At 47.5% G+C, this 12,600-nt stretch overlaps 1 protein-coding gene across 2 annotated transcripts in view; it reads left to right on the forward strand.

Moving 5' to 3' along the window:
- The window catches only part of SLC12A8 (solute carrier family 12 member 8), a 53,106-nt gene that overhangs the window by 16,202 nt on the left and 24,304 nt on the right, over positions 1-12,600 (forward strand). For both annotated transcript variants that reach the window (XM_082763050.1, XM_082763051.1), the window contains exon 6: positions 12,326-12,439. In XM_082763050.1, the coding sequence (XP_082619176.1) occupies positions 12,326-12,439 (114 nt within the window). The remainder of the gene's footprint in view (positions 1-12,325; positions 12,440-12,600) is intronic.

Genomic DNA, 12,600 nt, shown 5'->3' on the forward strand with positions numbered 1-12,600 from the left:
GGAACCCATGCAATTCATCTCCCAGGGATGTCTGGAGGCTTTGAAGCCTGCCGAGGCCCTCAGCACAGCCCCTGCCTGCATCCAGCCCGCTGCAGCCCCCAGGCTGTTGCTGCTGGAGCGCTTCTGGTTGGGATCACTCCCCACACAAACCACATCCTCCGTGTCACCCGCTTCTGTTTTAGCTTTCTGACGCTGTTCTCACAGAGTCTAGGAAAGAAACATTTATCCTCATGTCTTCCTCTGACAGCAAGTCCTGTGAAGGATTTCTCCCCTTGGCTGTCCTGTGGCTGCCTGGGAGAGCTGGTGCTCTCCTGGGGGTACTGCTGGTGAGGAGCCGTGGGGAGGGGACTGGGGGGATATCTGCATGGGGCTGCTCCAGCAGAAAGGGGACCTGCAGTTGTTCAGATGGTGTGTACACATAAACACTCTGGAGCTGTAAAGATCCTTAAAATGATGCCTCAGGGGCTTTGGTGGATTGAATTAATGAAATGCATTCACATCTTCTATTTAACGTGAAAATGATCAAAGCGTCCTAATCAGAGGCTTCTGCTTGGCCTGGGCTGTTCTATTGTATTTTTGGGCACGAGGGGTGTGCCCCAGTTCTCTAAGAGAGGGTGCAGGAAGGATGTGTGTGTCAGAAGATGATCTGCAGTTAATCCCAGAGGCTTTATCCAGGCTGATTGCTGACTTCCTGGCTTGAAACACATCTGGAAACTGGCATCGAATTCCAAGTAGAAATCACTGAGCGAGCGGCAGCAGAAAATCCCACTTTGCTACTGAACAAGGTAGACCCGGTGGTGAATAAAAGCAGGAGGCTGCTAATGCGATCTTTATTTATTAAAAAACACGCAATCGCTTTCCCCAGGTTTTTCCAATTATAGCACATTGAATTGGCGTGACATCACCTTTGAGCCAGGGCCAGCCTATTCAACAGTCTGGCGAAGAAATTTATTAACTGGTTACCTGCCAATTGTCTGGGCTAGGAGCTGCAGCACAGATGTGTTTTGAAAAGTGATAACATTGTTAGGGGCCTTGTTTAGATACAGACAGGAAAGCTACACCAGTCTCTCTGAAGTAGGTATTTTAAGGCAGTTGGTTTTCTAAAAGAAGTAAAAATTCAGCCCGCCAGCCTGAGGCATCTCCCTGGGGATGGTGAGGAAGGGATGGGAGCTCGGGGTCCTGTGGGTCCCTGCCCTCCTGCACCCACTGGGTCATGCTGGGGATGCTGCAAAGCATCCAGCTTCATTGATGCTGGTAGCATCCCTGGGAAGGGAGGAAGTTTTTAGCATCTCCCCATGGATGCCCTCATTTTTCCCCATGCTGGCTGCTCAAGCTTGGGGAAAATGTCCCATCAAAGCTCCCAGGCTGCTGCTCTTTTCTCTTGTTTGGCTTTTCTTCAAAATCTGCGACCGCCTTGCCCACCATCCTCCCTGCAGTCCTCTGGCCTCAAGCAGCCTGGCTGGAAAGAGGGTTATGATGGGATTTGAGAGCTGGCTTGCTCTCTCCCCACTCTGTTACTGCTCCTGGGATGTGCATGTGTCTAACTGGCTCTTAAAAATTGCAAGCGATGGATTCTCCATTGCATTCCCAGGGACACTGCTCTGGTCACAGCTATCCCAAGCTGTCTCCCTTCCTGCAGCCACAGCCCACTGCTTTGGCTCTCCTGGGGACTTGGGGACTAGCTTTTCTCCTCCTGTTCTGCATGAAGTCCTGCTCCCCTATAGTCTTCTCTGCTCTGGGCTATGCTGTGTGAGTGGCTGTGCGGGAGCAAGCATCATCCTTGGAGCTTGCAGAGGTGGGGATGTCATCAGTCAATGCCCTACAATGTGCTGCTGCCCTCAGAGGGCCAGGAGGCAGGGCTGGGGCAGCAGAGGGTTTGCTTTTATCTTGTGGGTGTTAGTTTTTAACTCATTTAATAGGTGTATAGTAGGAATTAGGCTTTTGATTCAGCTTGTGATAGTATTAGCGTGGAAGAAAAAACACTGCCTAGCCCCATAGTGAAGGGGAGATGATATCCCTCCTGATTAATAAAGGAGATTTCATTTGTGGTTGGTTTAACCTTTAAATTTTTCACTGTTTCCCTGCGAGATGCTGCTAAGCTTATCTTCCTAGAGCTTGTAGATAAATCCTGAAACACCTCTGAGGCTTAGGTGGTGGTCAGCCCGTGCTGCCCCCCAGCAGGATGCTGTTCAGGGTGCAGAAGCAGAAAGCTGATTCATGCCCCCGTGTGTTTGGGACAGGTCAGCTGCTGCTTGGTACCCTGGGCTTTGTCCCCTGCTAGATATTGCCTTCACATGGGCTTTCCTCTGATAAAACCTCCTGCTCTCAGGTTTAGCAGACACTTGCTTAATGCTAGGGGCCTCACAAAACGGGCTGGCTCGGGAATGATGTATATCAGCCCGTAATCCCTCCATCTCTCCCTGTTGCTGTGTTTTAACTGGACAGTTTTATTGGATTGCATTGATTTTTGTGTGTGTGTGCCGCTACATGATTGTTTTCAAACGATGGAGATTTGATACCGTCTCTTATTTCATCCCCCCAGAGTTTAATTCCAGTCACAGTTCGGCTGTGCCCTGAATCAGCTTTCCTTATTAAGGGATTTGACTTAGGAAGGTAATTTCTGGGTACTGGAGTCTTTCTTCAGCCACTTCACTTCTAATTTGCATTTGTGTCCTAGGCTAAAGAGGAAACTGTGCAGGATATGGGTTCTTATCTACTGCTCATCATCTTCCCTGCTGGCTTGTCTGAACAGTTTTTGGCCTTTTTTGGTTGTAGGTGAAAGATTTCGGCCTGGTTGTATCTGCACTGCCCTGGAGGATGGCCTGGTGGTGGTTCTTGGTTTTCTTTTATACTCAAAGAAGAAATGTATTCATTGAATAATGTGGTTTTAGCAGGGGAAATGTGTTCTCTGATTTAAACTGAATTCACTGAATGGTTTCAAACAAAACAAAACAAAAAGATCCTTTTATGTGGCAATGTCTTGCTCAGCTTTTCCAAAATCAAATGCTGCTTGATTCCCAGTTCTGAAGCTAGGCTTCGAGCTGTAGCTGTGTGTGCTGTGCAAAGGGGAATGAAAACCTCCCCAAAATAAAATCAAACTATTGTTTTGGACACAAAGAATCAACAAATGGACTGGTTTTCTTTTTAAATATTGTTACCATCCAGATAATATATCCATAGCTTGAAGGTATGGGATGCTCTAGCCATGAGTATGGCAGAAGAGTGTGTAGAGCACTGAGGCTGTTGCTGCCTCTCGGAAGCTGGGGAGCCGATCCCCATGGGTTGGGCTTTGTCCCAAGCAACACACAGAGCAGCTCGGAGCGAGCTAGCCCGAAGGATGTGTGTCATCGCTGCTGCAGCTCCAGTGCCGCTCACTTTCCTCCAATTGTTGTGCCTTGACTCAGCCTAAATTCTGGGTTCTTAAGGCTGGGAGTTTTCATCTGAGAAGCTCTGCGGAGCCTCCCGCAACAGGGACTTTGGGCATGGCTTCCAAGAAATACCTCTCTAATTAATAAAAATATCCCATTTGTGCAAAATGTTTTCCTAGAAAAAGGGTGAAGCAAGGGATGTTTTATTTCTCATGTGACTTGTAATGAATAAAACCATTTCTGCTGGCAGGTTTGAATAGTGCTGAACAGCCAGGTAGCGGATACCACATCAAGAAATAAAATAGTAATGGAAGTATTTTATATATTATGGCAAGACTATACTTAGTATTAAGTAATATAAAGCATAAGTGGACTTTATAAAGTTGAAATACCCGTGTCGTGTTAAAACCTTTTCCTTTTCTTTTTTTTCCTCCTAACCAAAATTTCAGATTTTCTACCTGTAGAAAATGCTCTTTCATTATTTTATTTTTCATGGCTTTTTTTTTTTTTTTTTTTTTGGCAGAAAATAGTTAGAAAACACCAGCCTGTGTGGCCAGTATAGAGGCCAAACAGCTCTGAGTTACTTCCATAAGGCTTACGTTGTTGTTTTTCCAGGTCTCCATCCCCCAGAAGCCGGGGTGGGGATGGAGCAGGGAGTGCTTGTCCCTGGGTCACCAAGCTCTGCATCATGCAGAGCTGAGCTCTCCCTCCTGGTGGCTGCCCAGGGCTGTGGGCAGCACAGGCTCCTGCGTTGGCTGCAAGAGGCAAGGGTGTCCCAAGGATGAAATGTGCTCGATCAGCTAAATCCAACCATCGGGGGCTGATTTAAGCAGCTCCTTTTGTTTATTACGGCTTTTGTGCTATTTTTAGCTGCTGGCCAGCACTCATTGTTGCAGGTCTGTTGGATTTAGGGGAAGGAGGATGCCTGCAACCTGCTGGCTGTTGTGGCCAGGATGCCCCAAGGTCCCTGCACCACGAGGAGATCAGGGATGGTACCCATGTGGTGAGTGACAGGGAGCAAGTGCATCTACGGGGGGTCACCTACACCTGGGCCTCTGTCCCCCTTCTTGGGGTCTCTGGGCAGAAGAGAAGGATGCAAATATTTGGGTTTGCCATGCATGCAAAGGTAACTGATAATCCCTGTGTGTTTTTGTTTGTTTTTGCTTTTCTCCAAAACCACCCCACAGCACTTCTGCTCTAGGCTTTCCTTCTTGCTCACAGTTTTCAGCACACAAACCCTGGCCTCCCCCATGCCCGTTGTAACAGAGCACAATATTGTAGCGTCCTGAGTCCAGCCTTTTTCAGAGCATCCTGGAACGGGCAGCAGGATGCTCTGCCGAAGCCCTGAGCAACCTGAGAAGAGGCCACCTTGGAGAAGAGCAAGCCGTTTGGTGAGACAGAAAGCAGGCAAGGAGTGCTTCCCCATGCAAATGTTGTCACACTGCACGCTGGTTTGTTTGTCTGCTCGACACAGCAATATTTATGCAATGGGGCTGATTCATCACCCTGCAGCAGCCGTGCTGGCAGCTGCCGGCGTGATGCCTGTCCCTGTGCTGGATGCACGGCAGCTGGAGCCGGACCCAAATATCCTGTGATCCTCCCCAGCAGGTGCAGCCGAGGGTGGTTTTGGGGAGAGGGTTAAGGCTGGGATCGCTCGGGGCCCGCCGCTGCAGGAAGCCGCATTGTGTGCTGGCTTTAAACAGGAGGTTTGGGAGATCAGTGCTGGATCAGAAAACAGGGACTTGGGAGGAACAAACACTCGCTGCTTCAGAAGGGCGGTGATTTCCTTTTGGGTAAACACGTCATTAATCTAAGGGAGCACATTCTTTTCCATCAAAAGATAAGGGATTCGGATTGCATTTCTCAGGGCTTGGTCTTTTCAGATTGTTTTAACTGTGGCTTTCACTCCTTCAATTACAGACTTTATATAATCTCTCATTTTGGGTTTGCCGGCCTTATTATGGGTGCAGAGAAGGTCTCGGACAAGGGAACTCCTTTCCTCCTTCCTTTAAAAATACTCTGATCCTTCTCCCCATCTACTTCTTGCCAATTTTTTTTTTTAATTTTTTTAAGTAAAACCTTTCTGCTTCTTGTTCCTTGCAACTCTGACGCATTTGAAGTGCATTTTTGTTACTTGTCCTAGTTTATGAAGCTGGCTTTCCAAGAAGCCGGGGATAAAAGGAGCTGATTTGTGCACCAGGAGCAGCAAACCTGCTACGGCCCTGCTGCTCGCATTGCTGAGCTGCTCATGCTCTGGGGATGCCTCTTGCCATGGCCTGGGGAGATGCCAACTGTGGCATCCAGCTTAATTTTCAGCTGATGCCATCCCAAAGTGTGGTGGGACACCACTTTTTTCACTCACGCTGTCCCTAGGGCTGTGTGGTTTCTTCGAGCTGGGATTTTTGTTCAGTGAGCCCAGTTTCACAGGAGCAGCAGGGCGAAGGAAACTCTTCTGATGGCAGATTTGTCAAACGGGAACTTAGAGATGAAATTATGGTGTTAAGGCCTTAATAGCCATGCTTTTAGCTCAATATAATCATTGACCTGCAAGCATCCAAAGCCAACTGCCCAAAATCCCCCAAGTTTGGGGAGAGGCAGAGTTGGGGCTATAAGAGACTGGGGGCTCTGGGATAGACAGACGTGACTGCCATTGTCCCACCAGGCCAGGTGGGACCCATGGGAGACGCCAAAAAGGGCTACCCAAATTTGGTGCATTTGGGCCCGTGAGTACATCAGTCCCCTGGTACCAGTCAGGAGGTAGGGCTGCCAATCTCTTCCCCATCTACCTCCAGCTCACCCCACTGCTGGTCTTTCAGCTGAAACTTGTATGTCCAAACAAGAAGCAGGAGATGTCCTGAAAAAATGTTGCAGCATTTTTGTATCTCTGTGAGTTCAGAGAAGTTCTGTTCATTCTCTGAACCTGCCAGCACAGTTCTGCCTCTTACAGTGCTCTGCTTTCCTGACTCGCCCTCGTAAGAGGGCTGGGGATGATCTGGTGAAAATCTGTTCCTGCATCTCACCAACTTGAGTTTCAGCCCACAGCAAGGTGTTGCAGTGAATAGTTAGCACGGAAAAAAACTACTGTTTCTGTCCTCTGTCCACCTGCAGCGCTGCTTCCCTGTCGCTGTTTTCCTTCCCAACCTTTCTGTATTTCCCCTGTGCCTCTTTGCCTCCATCTGTCCTGCGCCAGGCTGGCAGCAGCAGGGCAGTGCCTGGGGGTACAGATGGTGGCGTTGGACTTACTGGGAAAAAAAGATGGTGTGGTTTCTGCTTACTTGGCAGGTTGCTTGGTGTCGGCATGCGGTGGACCTCGGGAGCTGGAAATGGAGCTCAGTGGCTGCAGAGGCTTTGGAAGGGAGTCTGAGATCTGATTGTTAATGCAGTTGTTAAAAAAGCCCAAACACAGGAAGCCAAATGTGTGCACAGAGGGATGCGGAGAGGTGGGGCTTGGTGCTGCGCCGCTTTGATTTTTATTATTTCTTCATTCTGTTGGGAAAGGTAATTAAAGCATTACTCATCACCCCTGTGCCCTCTTCATGTCTTGTCTATGATATGGCAAAAACATTCAGAGCTGGTGCCACTGAAGATCCTGAGCTGCTTGTTGCCTCAGGCAAATTACATTTTTGTGTACTCGTAGCTCAGGACTTGGGTGACGTTTATGGGTTTGCATCCACCTCTTCACATCCGCTGTTTCTAGGTGTGTGGCCGATCCTGTGTGTCTTGCAACTGTGCTTGGAGGTGCTGAAAATCCTGGTGGTGGTGGTTTGACGTCTAAGTGTTAAAGCTGGGCATGTCATTCACCAAGGGTAATGATGCTGCTGTTCTTGTGTGACTGGCAGTGGGTAGTGAGTGTGGTTTGGTGACCACCAGACCATGCAGGGACAAACTTCTACAGGTAGGGAAGAATTAGTGCTGCAAGGGAGAGAATTTCAGTCCTCTGCTGTAGAGTGCTTTGACATATAGATGTGTACAGAAATTAATTTGGTTTAGGCCACCCACCGGTCATCTGATTGAGCACAACTTCTGAGAGCTACCAGCCTGACAGGGCTTGACTTGCCCAAGGGGGAGTTCACAGCCCATAAATCCTGGGCTTGTGCCTTTCCCTCTGTTAAGTTTGGAGGAAAACTATATGAACTTGGTGCTGGCAAGGAGTTGTGAAGCTTTGTCTGACTGTGAAGGTCTGTGTTCAGCTGCAAGGCTGGGCTGTGGGGTCAGCCCCTGCCTCCTCCATGCTGATGTGCCCAGGTATCTCCAGCAGCCACACCAGGCTCGCTCTGGGAGGATGCTTGGGCTGGGGCCACCTCAGTGGTGACCCAGGGGAATGGTTGGACTTTGGAGCTTGTGCCAAAAGGGTTTAGAGATGGAAGGAGAAGCCACTCTCTGTGGCTTTTCAGATGGGAACGTGTGGGCCTATTTATTTAGGAAAAGAAAAAATACCCCAGCACTTCAAGCCTTCAGCATCCACCTTCATAATTAAACCCCTAATCACAAGCAGAGCGCAGTACGTGACTCTTCTGGGAGCTGTTTCTGAAGGTAGCTTTCCATTTTGCATTATTTCGCTCCATGCTCAGGCCTGCCTACATGCCAGGGTTTACTTAACCTTAAGCTGGTGAACAGGCTTATTGAATTTGGCCAGGACTTGTCTAATCCGTAATGAGCTGCAGGTTGCCTGAGGCTTGATGTCGAGGCAGTCCTGCATGTATTTGTGTAAGGGGCTGGCCCAGCATTGTCACCCCTGCACCATCAGCATGCTTGTGCCCTGCTCTTTCTCCAGCCTCTTGACATCCTGCTCTGAAGCCTAGGGCTTTGTGGAGGGGTCGCCCGCAAAGGTGTGTCCTGAGGGATGGAAACCTGCTCAGATACTTTCATCCATGGGGAGAGAGGCAGTGGGGAGGGAAAATGCAGCAAGAAAAGACCAAAACCCAGCTGGGGTGGAGAGAGGATGCAGCTGTCTCCATGCAGGACTCCCTGATGGCTTCATGGAGCTTGGGGGGTGGAGGACATTCATCCTGGAAAGTCTCCCATCTGGAATGTCCTGGGTGTGTTTTTTCTTGTTTCCTTTTTTTTTTTTTTTTTTCCCTCCTCTGGTTTACTATCTCATTTTAATAAGGGCAACGGGAAGGATTCTAGGTGAGGTCCTTACTACAAACAAAGCGTGCCAGAAATGGGTAACTTAGCAAATATAGTATATTGTAAGGAGATCCAAAGAATGTGCTTAAATTTGGATTGAGTTGGCTGGAAAGGGTTGTGTCTGTGAAGGTTTTTGTCTAAAGATATGAAAAAAGAAATCAAAAAATGATGGAACATCTTACATTGACCTTTCAATGAAGCATTGTGCCTTGGAAATGCTGAAATGTTTCATCTAGATTCAAAATCCAACTTTTTTTTCTTTACCGTGCAGTGACATTTTTCATTTAAAATAGACCTGAGATATCATCTTTTTTTTTTTTTCCTTTTAGAAAAAAAGAAAAGAGGAAGATAAAAATCAAAGAAAAATTAGAATTCCAGAATGAAAACAAATGTTTTGGGATTGAGCAAAGTAATTTGACTTGAACCAAAGCAAAGCTTTTTAGTGTCTTAATTTGTCAAAGGTCGCAGAAATAATTCAGATGTTGGTTTAAGTCAATTTTTTCCCCTTTGTTTATTTACTTCAGCTCAGCCACTTGAGAAATCCATTATTTGCCTGCTTCTTATTGAGTATCTAATGATGAAAATAAATTGTTACCACTCTTTACTACTCTTTTCCCATAAGACTGACACAGCACAGAAGAAGAACCAGATTCTTTTCCTTCTAGCATGACACTGGGAAGATTGTTTATAGCACTTCAGCTCCATCCCTCAACAAACCAGCAGGGATAAGGCTCATTAAGGGCAGGATTTAGAGTCTGTGGGGTCGTATAAATTAACTGAGAGCAAAACTTGTCAGACGCAAATTTTGTCCTGAGTGATGCAGGAGGAATCTGGCTCAGATCTCACATACCCAGCAGCTAGGTGGAGGGAAAAGATCCCCTTGCAGGAATTAAAAAATGGTCGTGCCTTGTTCGAGATCAGAGAGCCAAATATAGACCCTATCGCGCTTCCTTCCCTCCTCCTTCCGAAGCGCGGCCTTTTGAAGTGCACTTTAAATGGGATGTGGATAATTGACTCCATGAACACCCGAGTGAGTGCTCTGTTGGTTTAACCGATTGGTCTCAGTTGCTGATTCCTGTTTTGTTTTGGATGATTTTCAGCCCAATTGCCCTGTCAGCTACAATTAGGACCATTGATAGGACAGCCGAAAGGTCACCCATGGCTCACAGCAGCAGCCAGGAGCTATTCCCCCTGTGGTGTTCTCAGCTCCGAGGTCGTGTGTGTCGACGGTCGGCTCAAATTGATGGTCATTGCCAGCCAGGGCATAAAACTGATCAAAAGGGACATAGGGGGACTGTTTTACAGGAGGATAATTGACTGAGAAATGAGGTCGTCGTAAGATGTAACATTTGGATGAACTTTTCTTTAATGAGACGAGAAAGCTCCTGATTCTGTATAAAGGGGAAATTTTGAACTGCTGGGCTTCCTCCATCCCGCCAAAGCCGCGAGAAAAGGAAATAGAAGTGGGACAGAGCAGTGCGTGTATCCTGTGACTTCTGCAATAAATCTCTTGCTGTCACGGTGGAGTAACATCTGCCATTGTTTGGGGCTTTGTGCATATAAACAGACAGTCTCTGCCATCCAAGACTTATACTTGGAGGAATAAAATATATATGGAATTACATAGACCCCAAAACCACTTGGAAGACCCCAGTCGGAGACGGTCCACTTGCAAAGGAGGAGGTTGTGTGTGGTGAGGTTGTGCAAGGTTTTGGTTTGGTGGTGTTTGGTATTCTCCTTAACTGAGGGAAAAGAGAATATACTTATGAAATAGGCAGATGACTGCAAGCTGGGAAGGGTTTGCAAGCAGCCGGGCTGATAGGATCAGACTTCCAGGTGACCTTGCACAAACTGTGGGAGTGGTGTGAAAAGAAACATTTGTGGTTTGGTCAAGGCAAACAAGGCTTTGCAGCCTGGCAGAAATGATGGACCGTGCCAGCGTGGGATGGGGACTGTTCCAAGTAGGTGAAAGGGCACTACAAAGAAAATGCAGGTAACTTGTGGGCCAGGCAAGAAACAGAGCATGAACTTCAAATGGGGTGATTTTGGCTAGACTCTTTGGTTAGACTCCGGAGTCCGCTTCACAGGGGATTTTTAAGACTGTTGGGCAAATTTTTATGAAGAGGGACATAGTGACAGTCAGTGCTGCTCTGAAGCATGGGTTGGAGGTCTGCCTATATCCCTGATTCCTCAGGGTGAGATGAATATTTTCCCCACCCCTATTATTCTAATAACAAAACGTTACCGTTGCTGTGAGGATCGTGTGAAGAATTGTTTGATCGTAGACCAACATTTTCCTCAAGCAGCTTGATGGAAGTTCTGCAGCTGTGGGTGCAGATTCCAGGGAAGTCTGTAGGAACATCATCTGAAAAAGGGAGTTTGGGTCTGGTCTTGCAGGAATGTACAACGTACACAAATTCCCCCTTTATTTCTACAGAAGCTGCACTTTATGCAGACTTCCACAAGGCCCAGAGGTCAGGGTGATGCACTGAGTGTATTCCTTTTAAATCTTGTCTGTGCCTTGTTCTTGTGAAGATTGCTGGTGCTGTTAAAAAGCCGAGCAGCAGGAGACCTTTTCTATCAGTGTGTTTCCATCCATGTTTGGGTAACACAATGAATGCAGATGTAGGAAACTTTTGATTATCTATAGGATTTTTCTGTGGCAACTTCAAAGCTCTGCGGTTAGTTATATTCTGAGGCTTTAAATGGATATGTAGTGTGTTCAGAAATCTTATTTAATTTTCCGGTTTAATCTATTGTCCAAACATCGTTAATGTTGTCTTTGAGGCGTGGGATAGCTTTGATGGAGTCTTTTTTTTAATTTCTGGCTGTCACCCCGCACAGCCATAAACAACATCCTGCCTGCTAATGAGAAAATTCAAGTTAATGCAGTCACATGTCTTGTGGAAATAGATTGGGGTGGCTGGAATTAAAAAGAAACCAGCTCTGCTCACCTCCCCCCGCAGCTAGCACTAGCATTTGGAGCTCTGACAGGGAGGAGAAATTTCCACAAATGAAGATACGCCATTGCAAAGCAGCATTACCAGCTGAAAATGAAAGTATTTCATAGATGTATCTTTAATTCTTTAATCTCCTCTTGTGAGTTATCTTTTCTACTTATAAACATCTAAAACCTTTCCCATTAAATACTGTGTTGGGCTCAAGTGTTCCTGGCAAATTCAGGCTTGTGGAAGCACTTGACTCGTTAAAGCAAGGGAGCGGGGTACACCATTAAATGCATGTGAAGCAGTTCCACGACGTTGCTGTCCTCTCTGTTGCTTCCCCTGCCCTCCCATCTCCTGAAAACGTTTCTGTTTAGGGAGTAAAACCTGTGTATGTGTGTATGACCTCGGAAAAACTTGGTGGAAGTTTGGCGGGGGGCACAGCCCAAGGCAGGCTGGCTTGGTGTTTGCTCTGTGTTGGGCCACATCCCCATGTGCCATGCTAAACATCCATTTGGAAGTGAAGGATTAAAGCGGCATGGGCAAATGAAAATAGATGTTAGCTGATCTCTACAGCAAGTTTTCCTCCATGGAGACGTTTCACAGGCAGGTGTCCTGCTTGCTCACAGGCAGGGCTCGATGTGAGGCAGCAGTGCCCATGCTGAGCAGCACCAACTGCTGTGCTCACCATCAACTATGGCCTTCCCTGGCACTTGCACCCATTTAACCACGTTTACCTCTTCCCCCCAGTAAAAAAAAATTGACGTTTGCCATTTCAAACTACCACTGAAAGCAGGTAGTGTGGCCATGCAGGGGCAGGCGTGGTGGCTCTGCCACATCCATGTCGTGTCTGAGGCTTTCCTCTCTCCCTCCCTGTGTCTGCAGAGCACGGCTTCGTTGGCTACTCCGAAGAGCTTTTGTTCAACAACACGCTGCCGGACTACAGCCAGGGGGAGTCCTTCTTCACTGTTTTTGGAGTGTTCTTCCCAGCTGCCACAGGTACTGTGAGCTTTATCCTCCCCTTTTCCTCCACAGGCACATCTCCAAATGAGCAGAAGCCAGGGGGGTTTCTGCAGCACCTTTCGGTGAGCACTCAGCCAGAGCAGACTCATGCAGCCGATTCAAAATGTACAGCCTTTCCTGCAAAGCCTCACATTTTG

This window comes from Aythya marila, assembly GCF_965140915.1.
Source record: "Aythya marila genome assembly, chromosome: 6".
Lineage (NCBI taxonomy): Eukaryota > Metazoa > Chordata > Aves > Anseriformes > Anatidae > Aythya > Aythya marila.